General features: G+C 34.3%; 1 protein-coding gene across 1 annotated transcript in view; it reads left to right on the plus strand.

Annotated features, from left to right (window-relative positions):
* Positions 1 to 24,851, plus strand: part of LOC145693403 (ATP-binding cassette sub-family C member 4-like) — a 242,808-nt gene that overhangs the window by 118,797 nt on the left and 99,160 nt on the right. Inside the window, exons 13-15 of the mRNA XM_081769370.1 lie at positions 4,292 to 4,477; positions 14,328 to 14,521; positions 17,257 to 17,549. Of these exons, the coding sequence (XP_081625496.1) occupies positions 4,292 to 4,477; positions 14,328 to 14,521; positions 17,257 to 17,549 (673 nt within the window). The remainder of the gene's footprint in view (positions 1 to 4,291; positions 4,478 to 14,327; positions 14,522 to 17,256; positions 17,550 to 24,851) is intronic.

The raw sequence follows: 24,851 nt of genomic DNA on the forward strand, positions 1-24,851 counted from the left end.
GCTGTTTGCCATGTGCCAAATTATAATGAATTTCAATTAAATTATCATAGTATAATTATTTCCTTGTTGAATTATCAATTCTTTTCAGTGGAAAAAGGATGAAATTTCAAAGTTCCAAATCAAAGTAAGTAGACCAATGTAAAGGGAAAAATGTGTAAAATTTTCCATACAATTATGCGTACAATCCAAACTTCAAATTTCCGTGTAATTAAGCTTACAATACAAATTTTATGCCTACCGTATTTTTCTCACAACTTTATGGGTTGATTGCCCTGTGCTGTAAGCGCTCCATATAATAAACATAAGCTTCAGCAATTATTATAGCAAAAAGCAATGGATATATGAAGCCAAGCACTGTATTTTTTGTTTCTGATTTTTTTCTTAAATAACATCGATCGTTTTCGATCATTTTTACAAACTAACTCACTACCAATTTTCCATATATAGAAAGTGCCCTCCCCCACAATTTTAAAAAATGCTAGAACACATTCTGTTTATTTTCAATAAAGAGTTAATACACTGAATTTCAGCTCCGTAAGTTTAATGGCTTGCGAGATACTCATTTTTTCCCCGCAAAAATTCGGATCCTCTCTATCTCCTTAATATATTATGCATTATAAGAAAAGCAATATAACATCCCAATTTGGATTAAGGCTTAACTATACACCAAAAGTAATTTCATTTGACTTTGCAATATGACCGTGATGATCAGGCACACATAGTTACATTCAATTTTTTATATAATAATTTATATATTACAGAGATTCAAAAATGTATTTTTTCCAGTAGTTAGCTCTAAAAACTCACAGGTCTCGAAAGCCAAGTTGTAGTGTAAGTCCTATTGCTATTATTATTATTAAAAATATCAATATCCAAAAGTGCCTGAAGTTCTTTTTTCACTTGGTTGGATATACTCACCTCAGGTAAGTAGACAGAAACAAGTGGAAAAGGAAGGAAAATGAAGGTCTTGAAAGTAAAACGCAAACAAATTTGCCAGTCTTCAGAAGATACTGTCTACAATGCAGTGAGCAGAGAGGGTTGGTAGACCATACTGAGTCGGTGGGTCGCAGTGGGTCACGGTGGGTGGTGGGTCATGGTGGGTGGTGGGTCGCAGTGGGTCATGGTGGGTGGTGAGTCAGAGTGGGTCACGGCGGGTGGTGGGTGACAGTGGGTCACATGCTGCTGACCCACGACCCACTGACCCACTCAGAAAACTTGACCCACTTGACCCACTGACCCACTGACCCACTCCAACTCTGGATCTGCCCCTGTATAGAGTAGCCACAATCGAGTATTTTCCGCTGTATGTTTGGAGTCGTTGTCTTGCTGAACAATAAATTGTTTTCAAGAACCATCTGCGCACTAGTATGGAGATATTCCTTTAATATGTTAATATACACTTTGTGGATCATCACTCCATCGATAAGGTGGAGACGACCCACTCCTGAGGCACTCATACAACCCCAGACGAGCACGGACCCTCCTCCATGTCCTACTTTAGGGACGAGATTTTGAGGATTCATCTCTGTATTCACCTTGCGCCATACCATACGCCTCCCATTGGACTCGATAAAATTAAATTTACTTTCGTCCGAAAATATGACCCTATTCCAGAAAGAAGCCTGATCCCTTATCTTTATACTTTTTTTCAAACTTTAGTCTCTTTATACGATTTGTCTTGTTCACCCAGAACATTTTCCTGGCTATCCGAGCATGATACCCTGCAAATATTCCGCACTGTACTGGCTGATACTTTAACACCGCGTGTTTCCAGATCCGTTGCCAATTGCACAGCACTACTTTTTGTAACCTTTTTTCTTTCCCTAATAATGTAACGTTTAACTTGTTCACTCAACACTCTTGGTCTTCCAGTTCTTTTTTTTTATTATTATTATTTTTATTATTTTTTTATGGTTTCGCACAGTGATAGAAACATTATACATCGCAAATATTGTTTGTACTGTTGAACGAGGCCTGTCTGCAAGGTTTGCCAGGGGCGGATCCAGGACGGACTTCTGGGGGGGGCGGTCGGCGGTAATACTGCTACTTTTAAGAGCTCCAACTTGTTATGGATGGGTTTATTTATATATAAAATAAGAGTTTTCTGTTGTGGGGGGGGGGGCGATCGTCCCGATCGCCCCCCTCTGGATCCGCCCCTGACTCTATAATACCTTGAAACAGCTTCGCACACCTCCCCAATCCCCAGACATGAACCCCATAGAACATCTATGATCTGTTCTGGAGACAAGAATCAGAAGGCACAGCTTGTCTACTAAAGAAGGCCTAAGAAAAGCTATTCAAGAAGAATGGGACATAATCAGTCCCGAAGCTACAGAACTACGAACTACTACAGGTGAAATCAATGCCACGAAGACTACAGACAATCATTAACGCACAGGGTAATCCCAGAAAATATTAAATAACTTAATATACTTTATAAGCATTAATTCAAGCATAAGTGTACGGTGACTTTTTGCGTTTACAAAAAAGGAATTCTCTCTTTTCTTCTGAACAAAACAGTGATTGTGTTTGTTTGGCCTTTCTCTTGTATATAGAAATAAAATGTATGAATGTGTAGTCTTAATTCTGGTTATATATATATTTTCCACCTCCCGTTCTCATGCTAGCTGTTTTCAATATAAAGTATGCACGGTGTACGAACACTTTCTGTGCTCACTGTAGGTATGTTGACAATAAGCGAATGTTATTAGAATATTTGTTGAGATTTATTTTCCTTCACTGCCTTTCGTCTGGTTAAAAAGTAGTTTGCAGTGCTTTGGAGCAGCTGCAGGTGGGAACGCGATAATGTTTGAGACATACCGGCGACTTTTTTGTGTGTGAAAATAAGACCTTTCTCATAAAGTAGTAAATAACTGCAGTAGCAATTGTCTACGTAAATGATAAAGACATATCCAACTACAAGAAATTAATACAGTATATATAGCCTATTCATTATTGTGTTTCTCTTTTAACAGCTACTAGCTAAGGATGGCCAATTCCAGAATTTTTACTTTCCGGAATCCGGAAAGTAAAATCGGAAAAATTCCGGTTCTCGGAAAAATTCCGATTTTTTCTAAATTCCGGATTTTTTCCGAATGTCGGAATTTTTCCGAAATCCGGAATTTTTCCGAATTCCGGATTTTTTCTGAATTCCGGAATTTTTCTGAATTCCGGAATTTTTCCGAAATCCGGAATTTTTCTGAATTCAGGAATTTTTCTGAATTCCGGAATTTTTCTGAATTCAGGAATTTTTCCGAAATCCGGAATTTTTCTGAATTCCGGAATTTTTCCGAAATCCGGAATTTTTCTGAATTCCGGAATTTTTCCGAATTCCGGAATTTTTCCGAAATCCGGAATTTTTCCGAAATCCGGAAAGTAAATTTTCCGATTCCAGAAAACAAAATTTCCGGAATCCGGATTCCGGAAAATTTTGGCCATCCCTAATATATATATAACATGCAAATGACACAGATCGTTTCTGAATAACACACACTAACCACACGGGAAAGCTGGGAAAAGTAAAACTGCTCGTACTGTTAATTTCTTGCCATATATAAGTACATTATGAAACTTATTTTAATACTTCTATTGTACTACACAAGATGACAGCTTTTACATCACTTCAGGATGTATACGTATTCATATGATTAGTTGTCCAGAGAGAGTTTTATTTGTGGGAATCTATGTGAGTCAATTAGGCCGGTTTTTAGAGACCATGTACTTTAACATTCGGACATAAATATGCATCTATTCATCAAATGGTTTCAGTTACTTCTCTGTAGCCTCCTTTGGACACTGCTTCATTGTTTCTAACCCGGTGTTTTCTATGCATGCATTCTAGATTCAGTCTTTAGTATATAATGACATGTGATTTGGATTCCACGCCGTAAAATTGTTAATCATGCTTGATATAATATCTATGCTGAAAAATATTAATTCAATGGCATGTGGTCTTACGTAAAATATTAAAATTTATAGTTAAAGAGAATCACGTAACTCAAATTGGTGTTTGAAATATTTTATTTTTATTTGGGCAGTGTATAAGACCTTGTCAATAAATTGATAAGTATTATGGATTAAGGTCTCACCTTGGAAACAACATAGTTTCCGGCTGAAACATGATGTATTTTCGATTTTAAAAGGAGTTAGTAGAGTATCTGGAAAGAGGTGGACTACAAGGGGGCTTACATTACACTGTACTAAGCGTTTTGTGTTTGTACTTGTAGCATTGTTACATATAAAGAACTCAATGAAACATTAAACATATATGTATATTTCTCTTTTTATTTAGGGTGAAGTAGAAGATCATGGTAGTTTCCGTGAACTGCGAAACAAAGGAGTGGATTTCTACAAATATGTTACAGAAGGAGAAGAAGGGTGGCGATTGGGAGCAGGAAGAGTAACATCATCATCCTCCGAAGATGAATGTGAATCTTCTAGTGGCATAAGGCCAGTTGACAGTCATAGAAGGTTTTCAGTAAGTATATGGTATTAGAAAATTATTTTTAAGTACAGATTTATGCTAGTAAATTATAGATAAAAATGGATGAGAATGCAGACAGACCCAAACCTTAGAAATTACTTCCGTAAGAAGCTTGAAATCACTGTCAGATTTTTAACTGCAAAATTTATAAATTGTTAAAGTAATGTGAACTATTTCTTGCCATGTCTATTGTTTTTATACAAATTATTTCTTCTGCTCTATTGGCACGTGGAAATTCTACAAAAGCAATCAACACAAAATTGACACAGTATGTCCATTCACTTCTTTATAAATTGCAAGTTGAAAACAAAAATAGTACTGAAAACATTTAGTCATCCAAATACCGGAGATAGCCTTATAGAACATATTTTATAACTACTGAATATCAACAGTCCTCGGATAAGACCTAACTCTACTGTAAATGTTTAGCGAGAATAATTTGGTTTCAAACTTAGCTAGATACAATGCTTCAGAATTTCAAGGAAACAACAGAATAAGTGTTTAGAATCGTTTATCTGGAGGAACTTTGATTATTATAATCCGATGACGTGATTAATACTTATAGGGTCTTGACAAAGCCTGGTCCCAGTGCTTTGAGCAGTCTCGTTAATTGTGACGGGGACGAATAGCTTTGATTAAATTACAATCATTCATTCATTGATCCAGTGCTGGCAATGTTTTTTATAGTGATTATAAAGTTCTCAACGCCATGTTTACGAATTGTATACCATATTAAACTTCTTAGCTTATTTACTATATGCGTACATTGATTTTCACCTATTAAACTCCATTAAAAATATTACGAGGTCGATATTTTGACCAAATAGATAATAAATATTCCTCTCAATAGACATGGGCGTTGAAACTAGAAAACCACTCTCGCACATGACTATTACTCCGATCATCTTATAGCCTTATTACTCTTATGTCCTTCATTCTTTGATTTATGCATAATTTTAAGGTACACAATTCAATTTATTTCATTTATCCATGTTTCTTACGTCAAGCCAGAAGGTGACTTCAAATATATCCCTTGAATAATAGTATGACTATGTCTTTGAACAGTATACTCATGATTCAATCATTCATTAAAAAGATAAACAGCGTTCATGCTATAAAATATATATGATTAAGTTAGTATGTATAGAAAATGCAACAGAAAATAAAGTATTGTTTGATTTTGACATTTATGTTTATATCCGATACCAATAAGCGGTGTTTACTCATAGGAAAATGATACCCTCTCTCATGACGATAGGCTCATGATGGAACCGCTTCCATATCTTAGGAGTAGGTCATAATAAACAACTGAAATCACATTACAGGAAGGTCAGTTTAAAAAAGTAATTGTATATACTCAGAGGCGCAGCAATTGATACACAAGAAAAAAGCAGATGTGTCGTGGGACAGGTTCAAATACTGTTCAAGAAGTAAATAATCAGTGGTGGCTTTACCGCGTAGACTGGGTAGGCACGGGCCTACCCAAAAATTTTGAAAAATATATAAACGCTAAAAGATAGAATAAAGAGTAAATATGTTTTCAATTATTTATATTAATGGTAGATAATTATTTAACACATAGCATCAACCACTACTGTAAATGTAGTTTCCTATTGTCATTAATCAATCAAATGTATATATGTATCCATAAGCGAGGGAGCGGGCCTACCCAAAATTAAAATCCTAAATCTGCTCCTGTAAATAATGCTTTCCTGATTTAAATGTTAATTATGCTACAGGTTCCCTTTATTTCATAATCTTGTAACGGATAGGTTAGGATATTCAAAGTATGAGGAAAGAGAGAGAAATTACATGACAATTTATATTAGAAACTTGAATCATATTTGCGATTTTCAGTATGTTACTTTAAGTCTAGGTTTCTAGATCCCATTTTCCATCTCCAATCTGTCTGGTAAAGCTACTGTGTTGTTCTTTAACATTCTGCTTGCCATAGATGTTTAGTAAGTCAAATAGATCTTATATGTGCTCTTTGTTTTTCTTTTACTCTACATCAACTCTAGAGATTAATATTTTGGCAAAGGCTGCAGAAACAATGTTCAAAAATAAGGCAGACTATCCTGTTACTCATGTATGTTGCAGTGGTTAGCTTAATACATCAGACAATTAATCATAAGACTGGGAATTCGAATCGCGATATGACACTACTGCAAATCTGAGCCTAAATGTCATAGACTTAGTCTTTAGTTTTGTAATCAAAACAATGCTTAGTCACAGATTCTTCTTTAATTCGCCCTCCTTTTCTATCGTGATTGCATACTCTTCAGGAAAGGTACAGATGAAGTGGGAACGCACTTTTGTCCTCGATGGTGCTATACTCTCACATGGTCATACAACCTGTATTTCAATGCCTTGCGTATTCTGTAAGTAATTCATATTACCAGAACGATAAGTTTTCTGAATACCTTATCGCGACAGACTACTCAATTTTACATGATTTCTATACGTTCCAATAGATGTATTCATACATAATCTGGATCAAATTCGAAATAAATATGTTAATTTACGTATATGGGAAATTCCATGTGAAATCAACCAATGAAATGATAAAATCTGACCTGACAATCTTAGATTTTTTTTAAAGAAATTGGTGCACAGCTTTACTACGGTGGGAGATGAAAAAATCCCAAATATTATCCCTCTCCTCCTGAAAGTGCCAATGTACAGGATGCTCAAAAATTGCCTAAAAGGCATTTTTCAGTTACAGTGATTGTTAAAAAATGTCCTAAAATGGTTAATATGTGCACTAGAGACATGGAACAAACACCATTGAAAAGCTTAAAGATTGCTATAGAAGTTGTACTATATTGAAAAAACCTGTATAAAGAAAATAACACTTCAAAAATTCTAATTGAAATTTGACTTTTGAGTTGAGTTGAGTTGATTTTGAGTTTTACGTCCCGTTCAGCTGCGAGGCTATATGAGACGTGGACCTACTGATTAACGTGAGCTCCCGCCGGGAATCGAACCCGGGTCTCCCACACCACAGGCGCATACGCTAACCGCTTAGCCACAGAGGAGCTCAATATGACTTTTGAATTTCGCACAGAAATGTCCCTGTGAATTTGTTCAAAATTGCTCAGATTGTAGTCTCATACGTGTGTACTAAACCACCACAAAGTTCCATTTTGGGTACTTAATGGGATCCGATTCAAAATTCAACATAAACCAAATATTGCAAGATATTGACCATGTGAATATCTGGGTTCAGATCGATAACCATTTGCCTGTAGCTATTTCCCTGCAGCATGAAAGGAATTTATATTCAACTTTGTTTGTTTCTTGGTGTATTCATTTGAATATATACAATTATCCACCTTTTGAGTTATTTAGACAGGCATTACGTTTCCGAACATTACTCAATAGAGGTCATTATTCTTGTTAGTCAGTATGGGTGTTTATAAATTTATATTGACTACATTGATACATGTTATTTTCATTCCTTTGTTTCAGGATTGCTGTTACAGAACTTATTATGAAAGGAAGAAATATATTTCCCTCTCTTTCACAATATTTGTATCGAATGTGTTATGAAACACAGTGGCTCTCTTCACAATCAATTCACACACTTTCAGCACAAACAATTAGTCAATAATTATTTTTCCCATTTCAGTGATGCATTTCCACATGTCTGTAACAGCAATCCAGAAACAAAGGAATGAAAATAACATGTATTAATGAAGCAAATATAAATTTATAAACATCCATACTAACTAACGAGAATAATGACCTCTATTGAGTACTGTTTCGAAACGTAATACTTGTTTAAATAAATCAAAAGGTGGATAATTGTGTAAATTCAAATGAATACATTAAGAAACAAATAAAGTTGAATATAAATTTCTTTGATGCTGCAGGTAAATAGCTACAAGCAAATGGTTATCGATCTGAACCCAGATATTCACACGGTCAATATCTTGCAATGTTTTGTTTATGTTGAATTTTGAAACGGATCCCACTGAGTGCCCAAAATGAAACTTTGTGATGTTTTAGTACACATACGAGACTACAATCAGGACAATTTTGAACAAATTTACAGGGACATTTCTGTGAGAAATTCAAAATTCAAATATTAATTTTAATTTTTGAAGTATTTCTTTTATTATACAGGTTCTTTTCTGTATAGTACAACTTGTAGAGCAATCTTTATCCTTCCCAATGGTGTTTGTTCTATGTCTCTACTGCATATACTAACCATTTTATGACAATTTATAATAATCACCGTAACTGAAAAAATGCTCTTTTTGGCAATTTTTTCACACCCTGTATGGGGACACTTTCAGGAGGAGAGGGGTAATATTAGGGATTTTTTTCATCTTCCGCTGTAATAAAGCTGTGCACCAATTTTTTACAAAAATCTATGGTCAAGTCTGGTGACTTGTTGATTTGACATGGAATGTCCCATATTGATTAACCATCTGATATTCTGGTTAGATTTTATCTTGACGCAGTTCATGGCGAACTACCAATCTATCGTAATATCATAAATATACCATGGTATCATTTGAAACCAAAGAAGTCAGCATTAGACTTTGGGAGAAGATCAGTTTTTAAGTTTTTTACAAAATAATTGCATTTGTTCAACGGTATAGCGTTTGATTCACAAGCAAAAGCAGGTATGTTGTAGGTTCGAGTTCCAGCAATTAAATAAATTCAATTCTGCTATTAATATGAATTATTTACGTATACGACATAGAATCAACACACATGTAAAACATGTTCAATTTTGAGATTTATAAGCAGAAGACGATACGAATTCATTCCCACAATTACATAAACAATCATCAAAGAAACTGAGAATTTTCTCTTCTTTAAAAGTCAAAGAAAATAAATTCAATTGGAAGAAAGTAAAATGTATAAAACAGCGGAATTAATTTATGTATTGCTGATAATTTTGCAGTGTACATTTAGAAAAAGAAAAGCTTCAGAAATGAAAATACATCTCTAACTTCTTCACGTTCATGATTGTGATGTGAGAAGTCAATTGCGTCATGATTTGTTGATGTTCTAAATATACTGTTAGTAGTATTGTTGACTACCTTACCATCTTGGATATTAATCACACCAAGTTTCATATAGGAATCTATATTTTTTTCTGATTTCCTCTTCACTCTATTTGAATGTCATATTTATTTTTTATGAAAAATAATATCGCATTTTATAGGAATAAATACACATAATAAATTTGATATAAATTTTACAAGAAAGACAATTTATTAAATTTGGAAAAGAAACCACTAAAAACAATTAATTAAAGCGATCATTCATTAAAAATAAAGAAAGATGCTTCTTTGTAGAAATCAATGAATTGAGAAACCAAGATAACGTACTATTGAATAGTTCTAAATAAAGAAACCATAGTGATTTGAAGCATTATGTTGAATATTCTCCATCAAAAATTGTACCTAAGACCATGCCAGAAGTATAGAAGAAATGGAAGATAATACAAAACTGTACAGATATTGTCTCTAGATTCCATAGTTAACACTTCGGTTTTCTCTTTAAGTGGCCTCATGAAACGTTTGTAATGACCTAAAAATAGCCATTACATTTTGTTTCGATTTTACGTTTGTGTCTGTTCATGTGATTTATTTCGTGCACATATTTATTGGTCAATGATTTGATATTTTATGTTTTCTGTTATTGTGTTATAATCTATAAGTGTTTATACTGTTCATGCAATGAAGAATGATATCCACAAAGAGAGAAAGTAATTGAGTCCCCTGTTGATTTTACAGTTCAGGTGATTTTACGGGTTCGCGGGGAAAAAATTCTTCAAAGATATTCGTTGTAATGGAAGTCTGAAATATTTCCAGCTTAAAATAATAATTTTAATAATACAAAATGAGCAAACATCACTTAATTCAATGTATATACAGTACCATATTTAAATCTAAAGAGCTGTTTGATGCGAATTGCGTTAAAAATCCTTCAATACTTACTGTTAGTGTTGCAAAATCTAGCGATTTAAAATGTATTGGCTTGTATTAACAAGTTCTGTTAAAGTGTATCCCGACAAGTAATTTTCTTCTCTTTTACATCCAGCAATATTAATTATTTCCAGGCTTAACATCTTAAATATTTAAGATTTACTGTTTCCATTTTATAATTTCCTCCAGATTTTTCGTACATTATCATTAGTCTCGTATCCCATTATAGGATATCTGTATATGTTGTTGGATCTTGCTAGATAAATAATAGTGCATTATAAGAATACTACTATAACGGAATCTTTGGTTTAATTGTTATCTTAGAGTAATTAAGGATTTAATGACAGAGTTCGTATTCTCAATAATAACTACCATCTAGAACAATGGTCGCCAAACGTATGAAGCTTCTGAGCTACCGTGCCATTTCTAAATCCTGGTGTGAGCTACCAACTAAAGAACTACCAACTTTAAAAAAAATACATTTATTTACTGCCTATAAACTTACATTATGCGGGAACCGAAAATGTCCTTGAGAGCTACTAGTAGCTCAGAATCGACGTTTTCACGATCACTGATTTAGGCAGATGTATTTCCTTGTTGGTCATCTTATTCACTCGGTTCTTGTAGTTTTATTGTAGTCAACGCAAGCGTTATCCGATTGCGATACTGACTGAAAGGACGATCTCTAAGTATATTTTAATCTAACACAGGAGAAATAAACAAGAAAGAATATTTATCATAAGATGAAGCTATGGAAAAGCGGGATGTCAAGAATTGGTGATTGAGCCAGAAATTTACCCAGGTATGGATAGAGAAATAAATAATGAGAAGAAACTTCGCAAGGGTTAAATATACTGATTTGAAAAGCTAGTAACTAACCCTTGCATTTAATTAAGGGATGGCTCGAAAGAACAATCCACAAAAATATAGTTTAGCACTTATAAAAAGTGTTATAATTCACAGAAATAGAAGTACAACAATTGTAAGAAGGGACAGAAAGTAACAAATTAAAATGACAGAATTGGAGATACACCAAATATTCAAATAAAAAAAGCACTAACAAAGGTATTGAAAGTTATATTTATAATTGTGTGAGTAATATGACGCCTGTGGTAAATAGAGAGGGGGCTTTATAAACTTTGTTTTGTATCAGACGGTATTCGATAAAAAGATGGAGCTAAGCAATCCAAGGAAGTGAACCAAGCTGAAGCTGAAATGTAAAAAGAAAGTTACATCAAAAGGAAAGCAAGGACTTAGATAACCAAGGATGAAAGGGTAGTATAAAATACGGTGGAGACAAATTAAACAGTATGATAACTAGGATGATTGCATATTGTACGAGGTGAACACCAGAAAAGATGATGAGCGACAGCTTAGGAGTTACAATATACGATCAGCGAATGAAAAAGAAATGGGTTCGAAAAAATGGAAAGAAGAGCCATTGAAATCAAAGGAAAACACGAGCGGAAACATCAGAGAAGAAATACTAGGACAAAAGAAAGTAATGAATCCTGATGGAAACATTGGAAGAGAACATTTAAATGGTGTATGAGTAAAGAAAAAGTGATAGATGTGCGAAGGTGTACCGAAATGGTTACGCTGGAAGTAGAGACATATATAACGAGAAAACGTAATTATATTGCTGATTTCTTTAGTATATGTCGTTCTTGATGTGTTTTGCAGTTACAAATTTTAGTTAATGAATATACGGAAGCTAAAGTTTTAGGTCAAGTTGCTTCAAGTTTTATTTTAAAAAATGATGGTAGGGATAACGACATAGAAATGTTTGTTACATTTTATTTGGATTATGCGTTCTTTTTTCTTCATGTAATTTATTCCGCGCAAACAATTCTTGTTCAATTATCTGTTATTTTGTGTTTTATGTTATTGTGTTATATTTTATGAATGTTAATTTTGGTTATTTAAGGTGAGTTCCAGAAGAAAAAACTTGATCTTTCTTTAATCTTTCACAGTTCAAAATATTTGTGAAAAATTAAAACATAAGCGAGTAGGAAAAACTGGCGATCTGAGCACTCATTAGTGGTACTTTCATAATCTTTGATACATTTTGAAACATGGTTAATTTTTTATGTTAAGTGTCTTTGGTATGTCTAATGCATATAAACGTATCAATCGCCTAAATGACAACTAGTTTAATACAATATATTTTAATACATTTAAACAACTTTGCTATCGACTTGGATTTATATATGCAACAACAAATAACATTTTTATAGATTTTAGTAAGAGAAAGAGTAAAGTATATTTCAAAAATACCTCATTATAATGAAATCCTGAAATATCTCTGACTTAAAATATTAATTATATTAATTTTTAAAAACAGGAAATATACTTTTAAAATCAATATGTATATTTAAATGTATATAACTGATTTATGTGAGTTGTGTTAAAATCCTTTAACATTTCTTGTTGGTGTCGTCATTTATAGTGATTTAAAAGGTTTTATGTTTTTATGTACTGTTAAAATGTATCGTCTCGATAAGTCATTCCCTTATCTTTTACATCTAGCAATATTATTTCTAGCTTTAACATCATAAAGTACCTACGGATATCATGAAGCCACTATGCAACATATTGATTGTTCCGAACCTTCAAACTTTCACACATAATTTGGTTAGTTGTTTGGATGGTCAATATTGTTAACTGCTATTGTTATAGTACCAACGATTTACTAGCCTTTTTAATAAATTATTGTGCAAGGAACGAAGAAGTTTATATGGGAAAGAACGATAATGAAAGCACTATTAATGAAGTTATTTGATGACAAAATGAAGCAATAGAGATAACTTAATTTATTATGTTAAAATAATTATATAAAGAAAGTTGCTAGTCGACAATTAAAATCAGAACATGAATATATTAATGTATACTGTGTTTCGCAATGATTTTTGTTATGCTTTTTCATCTCTCATCGTTCCGATAAGTCTCGATATTATACAGAGTCCTAAATAGACTATTAATTTCTATATTTTCTATTGTACTATACGACTACTTTTATCCTATAGTCTCCTCCAGATATCATGTACATTGTACATTGTTGTTATTGTCCCGTTGTGCGCTAACATCATAAGATAGGTATGTTGTTGGATTAACCTCTACAAATCCTTCAAGATAAATAACAATACATTAAAAGCGCTTTATTATAGTGTAATCTATAGTTTCTTTCACTGTTGTCATAGTTTAATTAAAGATTTAATGACAGCGTAAATCTGTGCTCAATACTAGATACATCTAGCAGATATACCTCCCTGTTGATGCTCATCCTATTCACTCGGTTCTTGAGATTCTGCTGTAGTGAACACAAGTGTTGTCCGATTTCGATATATATATTAACAGGTGACTATTGAGATAATATTTACCTAACTCAGCACAAGTAAAGGAAAACGGATATTAATAGCAAGATTATGAAGTTACACGAAAACTAGATGTCACAGACTTTTCTTTTTATACTTTTGCTCTTGGATGTCTCTTGTAACCATATAGTTTAACATTCGCGCCTTCAGTGCAAGAGAACCGGGCTGAAATACCGGTGGGAGCTCCAGCGATTCAGATTTTACGTTAAGCTGTAAGTTCATGTCTAGTTTAGCCTCGCTGATGAGAAGGAAGCTAAACTCTAAATTAACAACTAACGCTCTTCTTATCAATGTTTTATTCTTATTAAAACCTGCTCACACGATTCGTGTAATTGTTTTTGGTTTCTTTTTACATTAAAAAATTTGAAGACAATAGTAGGCCTATATATCGGAAACTAGTCACTTGTTTTCTTCTTTCTTCTCGCCAACTTACTGAATACGATTTCATGTTTAAAATTTATTTTTAAATACCGTATCTTTACTTGTATTACAAAATTTTAAATTATTGATTAATATCGGTAGGTGGCTCCTGGTAATGTAGAAGTAACAGAACCAGCAGAAGTTGTCGATAATCCTACTAACAGAGGAGGTGATAATTCAGGCCACATTCAATACTTGGTTCAGGGAAATGGCAGATGTTCGTTGGGTTTCCTGGCTGTAACTTTACTTACTTGTGAAATATTCTTTGATGGCACTCATATTTGGCTAATGATATGGTAAGACGTTATTGTATTTGAAGTTATCTTTCTACTCTTAGGAATATTATATAGCTTAGTCGTGGAGAATAAATTGTGTGTTCAAACGTCTGCTCTTTTCTAGTCAATGCAGAGTTATCCACTGCTTAATAGAACTGCATTAAAGACAGTGCATCAGAAGTAACATTACATTTGCAAAAATAACTTGTGAACGTTGGATGGCAACAAAAGTGGAAAGTGCTTTAAAGAAATTGAACACATTTGAATGTGTTCCAGAGTACTCAATATTAATTGAACATGTAATGTGGCTGGATGACAAGAAATTATTGCATACATACACATATCCATATGTTCTCAGGTTTCAAATTGCAGAATGTGCCAATAGTAAATAGCTCCGATCATCAATGCATATCCAGACTCTCACATGCATACAACCGTACAAATTGCAAAGACTATATCTTGTCATGATTATTCCATGTCTGCGCTCTCAGTTCACACATCTCAGCAATACTTGTAGAGTCACGAGCTGACCAGGAATGCTTCCCACTGTAAAATGGGTTTGCATATTCTGAAAATAGATTTAACTATTCCCTCCAAATGTGTAATTTATTCTAAATTTTTACCTGCTAATGTGTATAAATAATTAAGTTAACAAACAAAAAGTATTTGAAAAAATGAACGCAGACAATAATAATCTATAAGAAATTTTGCTAGCCTATACATACTACAGAGGCTATCAAATCTCATTATCGTTAACACTATAAGTAGTGCATTGTTATCAACTTGGTATGAACTTTTTATTTTCAAATAACATACTTTATGCTATTAAGTACATAAGATGACTACATAATGATGAACAAAAACATATGTCTAATATGTAGCAGTGTAGGAAACTTTTAGTTATTTGAGAAAAAGGATTGCTACTACTTTGAACCATAGATTGCAAAATGCACGAAAACAAGTAATGCTTTTGTCGAAAGTAGTTCCAAAGAGGACTATTCTAACTCTAAGTACAAAATGATGTATACTGACTCAATAGTGTCGTCAGAATGAAAGAAAATATTTTTAAATAGCTTTGTACGGAATATTCAGAACGGAATAGTTTCCGAAGTAATATAACACATTTCTCATGTCAAGTATTTCAAGCATTAAAACAGTAGATTATAACAGTGAATAAACAAAATAATTATCAAAGAATCAAGTAAAGAAGAGAAAGTGATATTAAAAAACTGAAATGAACATCGTTTACTAGCTTTGCTGTGATCTGCTGGTTAGTGTACCAAATTTCCACGCGGAAAACTAGAGTTTGAACTTTACTCACTCTCACTTTTTTGTGTTTGGCTTTCCATTCGGGAAAAAACGTTGTAGAACAGTAGAAAACTTTATACACATTCACGGTATCGTCAAATACTAACATCAAACAAATAATATCAAAGTAATTAATTTGCTGCCTTGTTATATACGGTGCAACAGCGTTCATAACGTAATTTGACTAGCGTAGTATAATGACACAATGTATAAATGCACGCCATTTCGTGTAGCGTTCGTGTACTACTGAGCTGCCATTTTTATTGTTCGGTGGATCGGTGAAGTGCAGAGCACGTGCCTTTGTCATTGAAAGTTATTTCAAGAATCATGATTCTGTAATTGCTTCCCAGTGTCTTATATAACACACACACACACACCACACACATACGATCATTACTGACAGTTTCGCATTGCTAAATGCATTTGATCGTTTAGGTAGTCTTTCCGCAATAACATTGAAGCTAGGCACAATACTGTTTTCGCAGAGGAATAGAAGTTGTAGTAGGGTGCATCCATAGTTTGTCGTGCTGCAAATAATTGATTCCGACAGAAAGTAGAAAAACTATTGGTCTGTGCTACTTCTTCTCTGTTCTATTTTTAACGATTGTTTCAAGCAACCTTCGTTTTATATTACAAAATAACGTAACCTTAATTATTCGGCTAAATTATTATTTTAAGTTATTCAAAAGATTATCATCAATAAGTTACGCATTAACTCTTGAGATATGAAAGTGGACAGATTGCCCCAGTCGGTGTCGTTTTTACCCGAGATCTATAAACACTCTGAGAAGTGACTGCATATTTTACAAAGTGTATGAGAAGTATTTGGAAATAATGTTCACTTAGGTTATTTTAGATAGTTGCCCGAACCGGTAAATGGAAGTGTATAAAAAGTTGTTTGCATGTTTTAATCATACTTTTGTTGAACTCCGAACATTGTAGAACGTTTGCTTTCTTAAGTTTTTTTAAAGTTTACTTATAGAAAGTAATGTGAGCAAATACCGTGATCAGCTCATTATTGTCATAGATACAATTATTATTTCTCGTTCTTTAATGATAAAATGTACATAGTTAATTGAGTACTAGCTTTTGTATTTCCTCGTATTGATTGAAATCCTACCCACAAAACTTAGTAACGAACTTGTTCTACATTACAGAAAAATGCAAAATGTAGACTGATTTATGAACGAAGTCAAGTAATTACAGAAATAATTATAATTCTGCATCAAACTAATAATATATAGAAACGTATTAATTAATGACCGTTATCTGTTTAATTCAAAGATAAGATTTTTTCAGTTTGTATAGAGCTCACATTCACCTTGTTAGATAGAATACTAAAGTTTATCTTAATATTGTAACTACTATGAAGAATTTGAGAAAATGGAATCAGTTATGAATATGCTCATATAAAAAGGATTCTGACAGTTACTTTTTCCTTATTTCAGGGGTAATCTGGAAACCAGAGACCGTGTTTTACAATCACCATCCGTAGATGGTATAAGTTTGAAAGGAAATCATTCCAGTGTTACTTCATTATATGAATTTTGGTTCATCAATCCTTCCAGTGAGACAAGACTATATGTTTACGCAAGCCTCTTGGGAGGAGCTGTCCTTTTCGTGTTTTTTCGAGCGGTAGGATTTTTTGCTTTAGCACTCAGAGCATCTGCAAAACTTCATAATTCCATGTTCCGAAGTGTTCTTAGAACTGGCATTTATTTCTTTGAAACCAACTATACAGGTAATTATAGCACCAGGTATTTATATTACTTTTAGTCTAAAAACTATTCACTGGCATGAAAGTACTTTTGGTGAAGCAGCAAAAGGAGTTTCATAAACGTCTAGAACATGTCAGAAGTTTATCTTATATATTTTTTTTCTAAATAGAGAAATTTGTCTCCATATTTTTCAGACTATGAAGTTTTTCGTGCATTTAGAATGTATTATATTGTGTTTCACGTTAGGCAGAATTTTTTGAACGTTGTCGGTCTTTCATCATATTCCCGATATCTTTATTCAATTGACAGTTGAGGAATACTTAGGTGTGCTATTAAAAAAAATACTAAATATTGTCAACATGCTCTAAACTGCCTAACTTTCCTTGTTATATTTCATGTCATTTTCTTCATTATTATCACATAACCTATCGTGATCTTTTCATCCATGCATAATCTATTCATGCATATCAGCCAGAATTTCAATCAAGCTGTAATCTGTTTAAAAGTAACCATAAGCAAATCACTATCCTTGAACATTATTTGACCACTTACGATCATATCCAGAACTGATATTCGGTAGTATGGCTGTTCATGACAAAGCATCTCCACTTACGATCATATCCAGAACTGATATTCGGTAGTATGGCTGTTCATGACAAAGCATCTAATTCGCGTGCTTCCGCTGCGAGTGATTCCGGGCTTTATTACGCGTGGAGCACAAAAACTAAGTTAAAAACCCGAAGATTAATTCAAATCCCACAAGTGCCAATCTTTCGTTTTTCAATTCTTTTTAATACGACAGAAATGAAATAATGATATTAAATTTCTCTAATAAATACAAAATCTATAGCGTAAACTAGTTAATGGTTTTCAGCTATCATCATTCTTGGCTAGTTTGTCTTCAAGAATAATGTTATGATTAATTTGAAGACATTCTATGACGACGAAGAACACGTTGACAACATAAACTATTTCACTAAATGAAATTAATTGAAATATTTCAGTTTAACGTCCCACGATTATGCCTTTTAGGTTAAGGAAGACGATGATCAAGGCAAGTGAATGATAATGGAGGAATTAGTGGAATGAGAAAGTGGGTGGAAACGGGAGGACCCAGAGAAAACCTGCTGACACGATGTTGTCCACTACAAAGTTACTTGGCCAGGACAAATTTAAGTATAATTTTCTAAGCACTAAATATTATGGAAAATATTGAAAAAATGAGAACGGGGCTAATGAGCACTCTTGGGCAGCATGTGCTCTCTCATTAAACCTTCCAGAGGTCTATTGTGGCTAAGTGGTTAGCTTTTAGGCTTCGAGCAGGAGACCATTCTTCGATTCCTTATGGAAGTTTATGTGGTTCAGTCGTCATGTTAAACTGTAGATCCACGGCTCATACTGAAAGCAAAATTAAACTCAAAACCAAAACAAACCATTCCGCCTCGTTGTTAAAGTATGATGTTAATCTGTAGTCATAGTCTATGGAAACATATTCAATATACTGTTGTGATCTTACTAATAAATACAATAACGTAATATAATTTTAAACGGATACCAACTAATATCTTCATAGAATGTTTCCTTATAGGAATTCAATCAAATTTTTCATTTAATCTTAACAGTATTACACAGGTTGGTTTAGTCCAAATCAGTAAAAAGTACAAGGAGCTCAAAATTGAGTGTCGAATTGTTGCAAAACTCTGGTGTTATCAGGAAGGTATAGAGCTGACACATCATGAAAAATATAGTTTCCGAAATAAAGTAATTAGAATGGCAGCGGGGGGAAAATATCAAAATATGGGAGACCACATGTGATAAATGGATCTTTAAGGTACCTTGGGTTCAGCCTATGGATCTGAAATTTGAACAGCGTCTAAGGCATAGACACCGGCAAACAATAGTTAAAAACCACGGTGGAGACTTTTATAGTTTCCGACTACTGTGCCGAACAAAAAGTGTGAAATGGAGCATTGTTATCCATACAGATGCGTAGCAGCTTACATTAATTAAAATTAATATTTTCTTCGAATTCTGGTCGTACATATAAAATATGACTAATCGACAGTAAATCAAATGAAAGAAAAATGAGGACATTTCATAATCCGTACGACACATGGATGAAATAAATTACACTGACTCCAAAAATGCATATAGTTTACACCAACTAACATTATATTTCCTTTGAGATCTTGTCGTACACAACGACTAATCGAACTAAAACCAAACGTAAAAAAGGAAAACATTGTATAATTCTTATGACACATGGGTGAATCAAATTGACACTGACTGCAAAGATGTCGAACATTTCATACCGACTCGGTGCTGTCAAACTCAAAAGTCTTTGCTGTCAAAGAAAATATTATTTAAGTGGGTAACAGGAAAAGTTAATGAGGTGTACCTGTCTATTGCCAAGTACCGTAAAACGGTGGCGATATGGGAACAATAACCAAGAACCCTTGCTCCAGTTGGGCACTTACAATACCAACCAGTAATGAATTTTGACCCAACCTGGGTGTTATCAAATTCAAGAAAAAGAACGTAATGTAAGGATTCCACATGTCGGTATTGTATTTTAAACCTTAAAATGTAGGGAGTAACTGCATTATAAAATAAGGCGAAGCTGCCATCACTTTTCATGTGTTCAGCCGCGTAGGCCTGAACATTTCCGATTTTGTAGACACCTAATGTAATTTCATATAAATCATCTGCAGTTAGACGAGGAAATTCAGTGAGTGAAGTAACATCACATGGCGTCCAAACCTGCGATGTCCACCTAGTAATGTCTCCCGAATCAGTAAGCTTTTGTTGCAGATGATTTGGCAGATTAGCCCGTGATAGCATAATAGCTACTTCTTCTTGCATTTCATCGGAATCTTTAGTGAGGGGCGCTGCAAACTGGTTTTCCATGACGCAAGCAATCAGAAGTTATGCACAAATATGTGCCAACTCTGCTATGGGGACTCTATTTCTGAACATGTTGAACTTCATTTTGATGTGTCCATTTTTGGTCTCTACTGGCCATCTGCCTGTGACTATACGTGAAAAGTTTGCATTTGCTTCTTCATGTTGTTTTGAACCCTTTTGTAGAAGAGTCGGCATGTTGGCAAGTATTCCTGCTTCCTGCAATACAGGTATGGAATCCCGAAATCCTCGATCGACCAGGACGCAGTCACCAAGTTCTATAAAGTTGTGTAAATTATTAGCAATATCTCTGAACAAAAAGTTGGTAATGTTGGCATCGTTATTTGCACAAACGGATGGGCCTATAACATCGACAATAAACCCAGACGGATCGCGACATTTCTGTACACTGTATAAGCGGCTCTGAACACTGTAATTGTTCGACTTTTCAGTATATATGTAAGTACCATTCATAACTAACACAAGTTAATTGGCTGGAATTCCATATAATTGTCTACTCCAATCCTGAACTTCGGTAAGAACGAGATCGCGATCTATGTTTTAATACTTAGAACAATGGGAACAAACCTTCCTACCAGATCTTCTGTTTGACAAATCATGTCGCAGTTTCATGAGGAGCATTGCCAATCTTTTATCGACGATCTTGTTGGCACTTGGTCGCAAAGGGAAACAGAACTGACGAAGATGCACAAACTGTTCGTTTTGTACACCAGTGAAAGCAATAGGTCATTGTCCGAAACACAGGTAACATCAATAGTCTATGAACCGAGTTCAGTTTGTACATCACAACTAATGATATCCGCTTCAGCCGAAACAGTTTCGTCACAAGCATCACAAGCCATTCCAACTTCCTTAGCAAGTTTCTAGCTTTGCACCAACAATTTGTTCAGAGATAATTAACTTCCGCTACAAAACAGAAAGATTTCTCAAGCGAACCACGCAAGTAACTTATGGCCTGTAACTTCATTTGACCTCCAACGTCTCGTTTCTGTTTGCCTCAAAACCATTCTCCACACCCTGATGGTTGAACACTCGCCATTCTCACAATAACTAATGTTATAAATAATTGTACGCTACGAATCAGCGATAGAACTGACAGATCCTCGTTAACTGTGCAGATCCTGATATCCTCGTTAAGTAACAGACTTATCACAGCAATATCACTTCGAAATGGCAACTTTGAGATTGAAAAAATTAGACGCACTGTGCTGTAAACAGATGTATTGACATGCTGTAGCATTCCGATACAAATGAGCGATACCACAAATACAATTCGTAGTAAGTAACGTAACTGACCGATACGCTGTCTATTGGTGGATTTCGTTGCTCCAGGTTATTACGCTTGCACTATCCTCTCTCCCTACACTAGGTATACACTATGCTGCTGCGATTATGATGTTGCTGATCTGGTGATATTCTGCCCAATTGTAGGTCTTCAATCCGAAGGTTCTTTTCGAAAGATGAACTCATAGGAACATTATTTTCTGCGACATATTCTCCAATATGCCGCAAGTAAACATTCTCGATTTCTCACTTTTTGTCCGACACAGTAGTCGAAAACTATAAAAGTCTTCACTGTGGTTTTTAAGTATTATTTGCCTGTGTTTATGCTTTAGACGCTGTCCAAAATCCAGCTTCCTAGGCTCAACCCAATGTACTTTAAAAAACCATTTGACACATGTAGTCTCCAATATACTCCATTATAAAATATTTTGATATTTTGCCCATCCCTGCCAAGATAATTACTTTATTTCGGAAACTAAATTTTTTCATGATGTGTCAGCCTATACCTTCGAGATAGCACCAGAGTTTTGCAAAAATTCGACACTTCAATTTTGAGATCCTTGTGTCAAGGGGTCCTTTAAAAGCAAATTCCAATTAATATCTCCTATTCTAAGAATAGAAGGTCAAATGAAGCTAAAGGTGTGTATTGTGGAACAAAATAAGGTAAAAGCAAAACACTTAGATGTTTAAAGCGACAGAGCGTATATACTGAACATTTAGACATTGCTGGACTCGATATGAAACAAAAGATTATTCATTGTGATTTGTTCATAGTTTAAGACGATAGTGAAGTCACTCAAAACATAATGGTATTTGTCGAAATTATAATAGAGTATGGCCGAAGAAGTTATTTTTTGTTCACGTAACTTTTCGTTTACGAAATACAAACTTCATTTTAAAACAAAAAAATTAGTATACGCTAATGACTAGTTTAATTAAATCGTGTTCTAAAATAATAGTACAACATCTTAATTAAGAATCTATTTTAGAAAAAGGAAAGATCTGTACTTAAATCCCAAATATATGAATAAATACTCCAAGCAGATATGTTTATGATTCATAAAATATCTCTCATATAGGTTAAAAGCCCATAGTATTTTACCGGTTATGGTAACTTCTCAAATCATAACCGTGTGCTGGCTGAAGTGGATACCAAACTGAAATTTCATAAATAATGTTTTTAATTCGAATAAAAGTATATAAACCCTCAAGAAATAATAGGTACGATAGCTGGTCAGATTTTTTTATCGCACACAGCGAAGAAAAATTGTATGAAGCAATATTTCACGATGAGAAACCCTGATTGTTGGACAAAAATAGAAGTTTGACTACACACGTCTCTGCACAGGATACGAGTAAACTATATCAGTTTTCTAGTCCGCTACATACGAAATAGAGTCGATTCGTGAAGAGCAATATGCGGCTTTGAAGTTTTGTGTTCATTTACAGAAATCCGGCGCGGAACTGTACAGATTATTGCAGCAGGCATATGATAGTATTCTTCCACAATCCATAGAACTTTGATGGTTCAAGGGATTTAAGGGAAGACCGTGTTTCAACAACAAAGCAAGGCGATCTAGGTCTTCAGCAATAGCAGTAAACGAATGCTGTCGTCATTGTTCGTGAAGACCGACAAATAGCAATTGACAGCATTGCAGATATGTTATACATTTTCCATGGCACTGTGGTTTTCAGTTAAGTATGATCACTTCCAACATTACTGACTTCTGAACAGAAGAGATGCGAGTAGAAGTGTGTAGGGAACTTCAGCGGCTGGTAGTGGAGTATAGAGATGCATACTTGAATTTCATCATTACAAGTGATGAGACTTGGATTCACTATTACGACCTGGAAAGCAAACAGGCCAGTTTAGTATAGAAATCACCTGATTCTCCGACACCAAAGAACGAAAAGGTTGTTCGTTCCGCAGAAGAAGTGATGGTCATTTCGTTCTTCTCCTGTTTGGAATAGTGTACCAACGTGAAGTCCCTCCATATACGACGGTTACTACCGAGTATTAAAAGTTTGTTATAGACGCTCATGCTAAATACCCAACGAAAACGACCGAAAACGTATCTTTCTGTTGGCACCGCCACCACACGCCTTCAGGTATGCAACGTTGTTACCGAACATTTGGCCCCCAGAAACATTGAAGTGTCCCCATCCTCCATTATTCCTCACACTTAGCTCCCTGTGATTTTTTCTCTTCCTCTATCTGAGAAATTAGCTAAATGGAAAGCCAGCATTTTGCTCTTGGGAAGTCGTTGTACAGAAGGCTGGGGTTGTTTTGAAGATGTCAAAGGACTGTCTCCAGCACGTGTTTCACTGCCGCCAGACACGTTGGGTAAAGTGTATCCAACTCAATGGAAACTACTTTGAAAATCACCATTCCAATCTGTATCCAGCCTAGTGTAGTCCATGAATTGAAAAAAAAAATCTCATGTCTTCTGACTAGACTCTTCCTTGTATTAACAAGTCGGTGGGATAATATTAAGCATTGCGTGCTTCAAACTGCAGAAGATGTTGCATGATATTGTGATCAGGAAATGACCAAGAAACCTGAATTATATAATAGACATTGAATATAATGGGGGAGACAACATTTAGAAACAGGTTGGTATTGAGGAAAGTGGCAGTGCACAAGCAGAAAAATATTAAGTTGCGAAGAAAAATTAACAAAGTAAGAGAATTCTATGAAATGAATTAGAAGGTTGTATAAAAAATAATAAGAGTAGGAAAATGTGAGGAAATGTTACAACGATATTGTCTATCTTTGCAAATACTTTCGAAGTATTGTTTATAGTTATTGGCAAAAGTGCTGTTTTGAAGGCACAATCAATTAATAATAATAATAATAAGAAAGATATATTACCAGCAATTAAACGGGTGGAATTTGTTACTGACAGACTTTCTTTTATTACTCTTAAGGGACGGTGGTGTGATATTATTGTTTTAAATGTACATGCTCCAACTGAAGATAAGGGTGACGATATAAAAGATAGTTTTTACGAAGAAGTGGAACGGATATTTGACCAACTCCCGCGATACCATATGAAGATTCTATTAGGGGATTTCAATGCGAAGGTAGGACGAGAGGATATTTTCAAACCGATTATAGG

The sequence above is a fragment of the Thermobia domestica genome, chromosome 8 (assembly GCF_964235325.1).
Source record: "Thermobia domestica chromosome 8, izTheDome1.hap1.1, whole genome shotgun sequence".
Classification (NCBI taxonomy): domain Eukaryota; kingdom Metazoa; phylum Arthropoda; class Insecta; order Zygentoma; family Lepismatidae; genus Thermobia; species Thermobia domestica.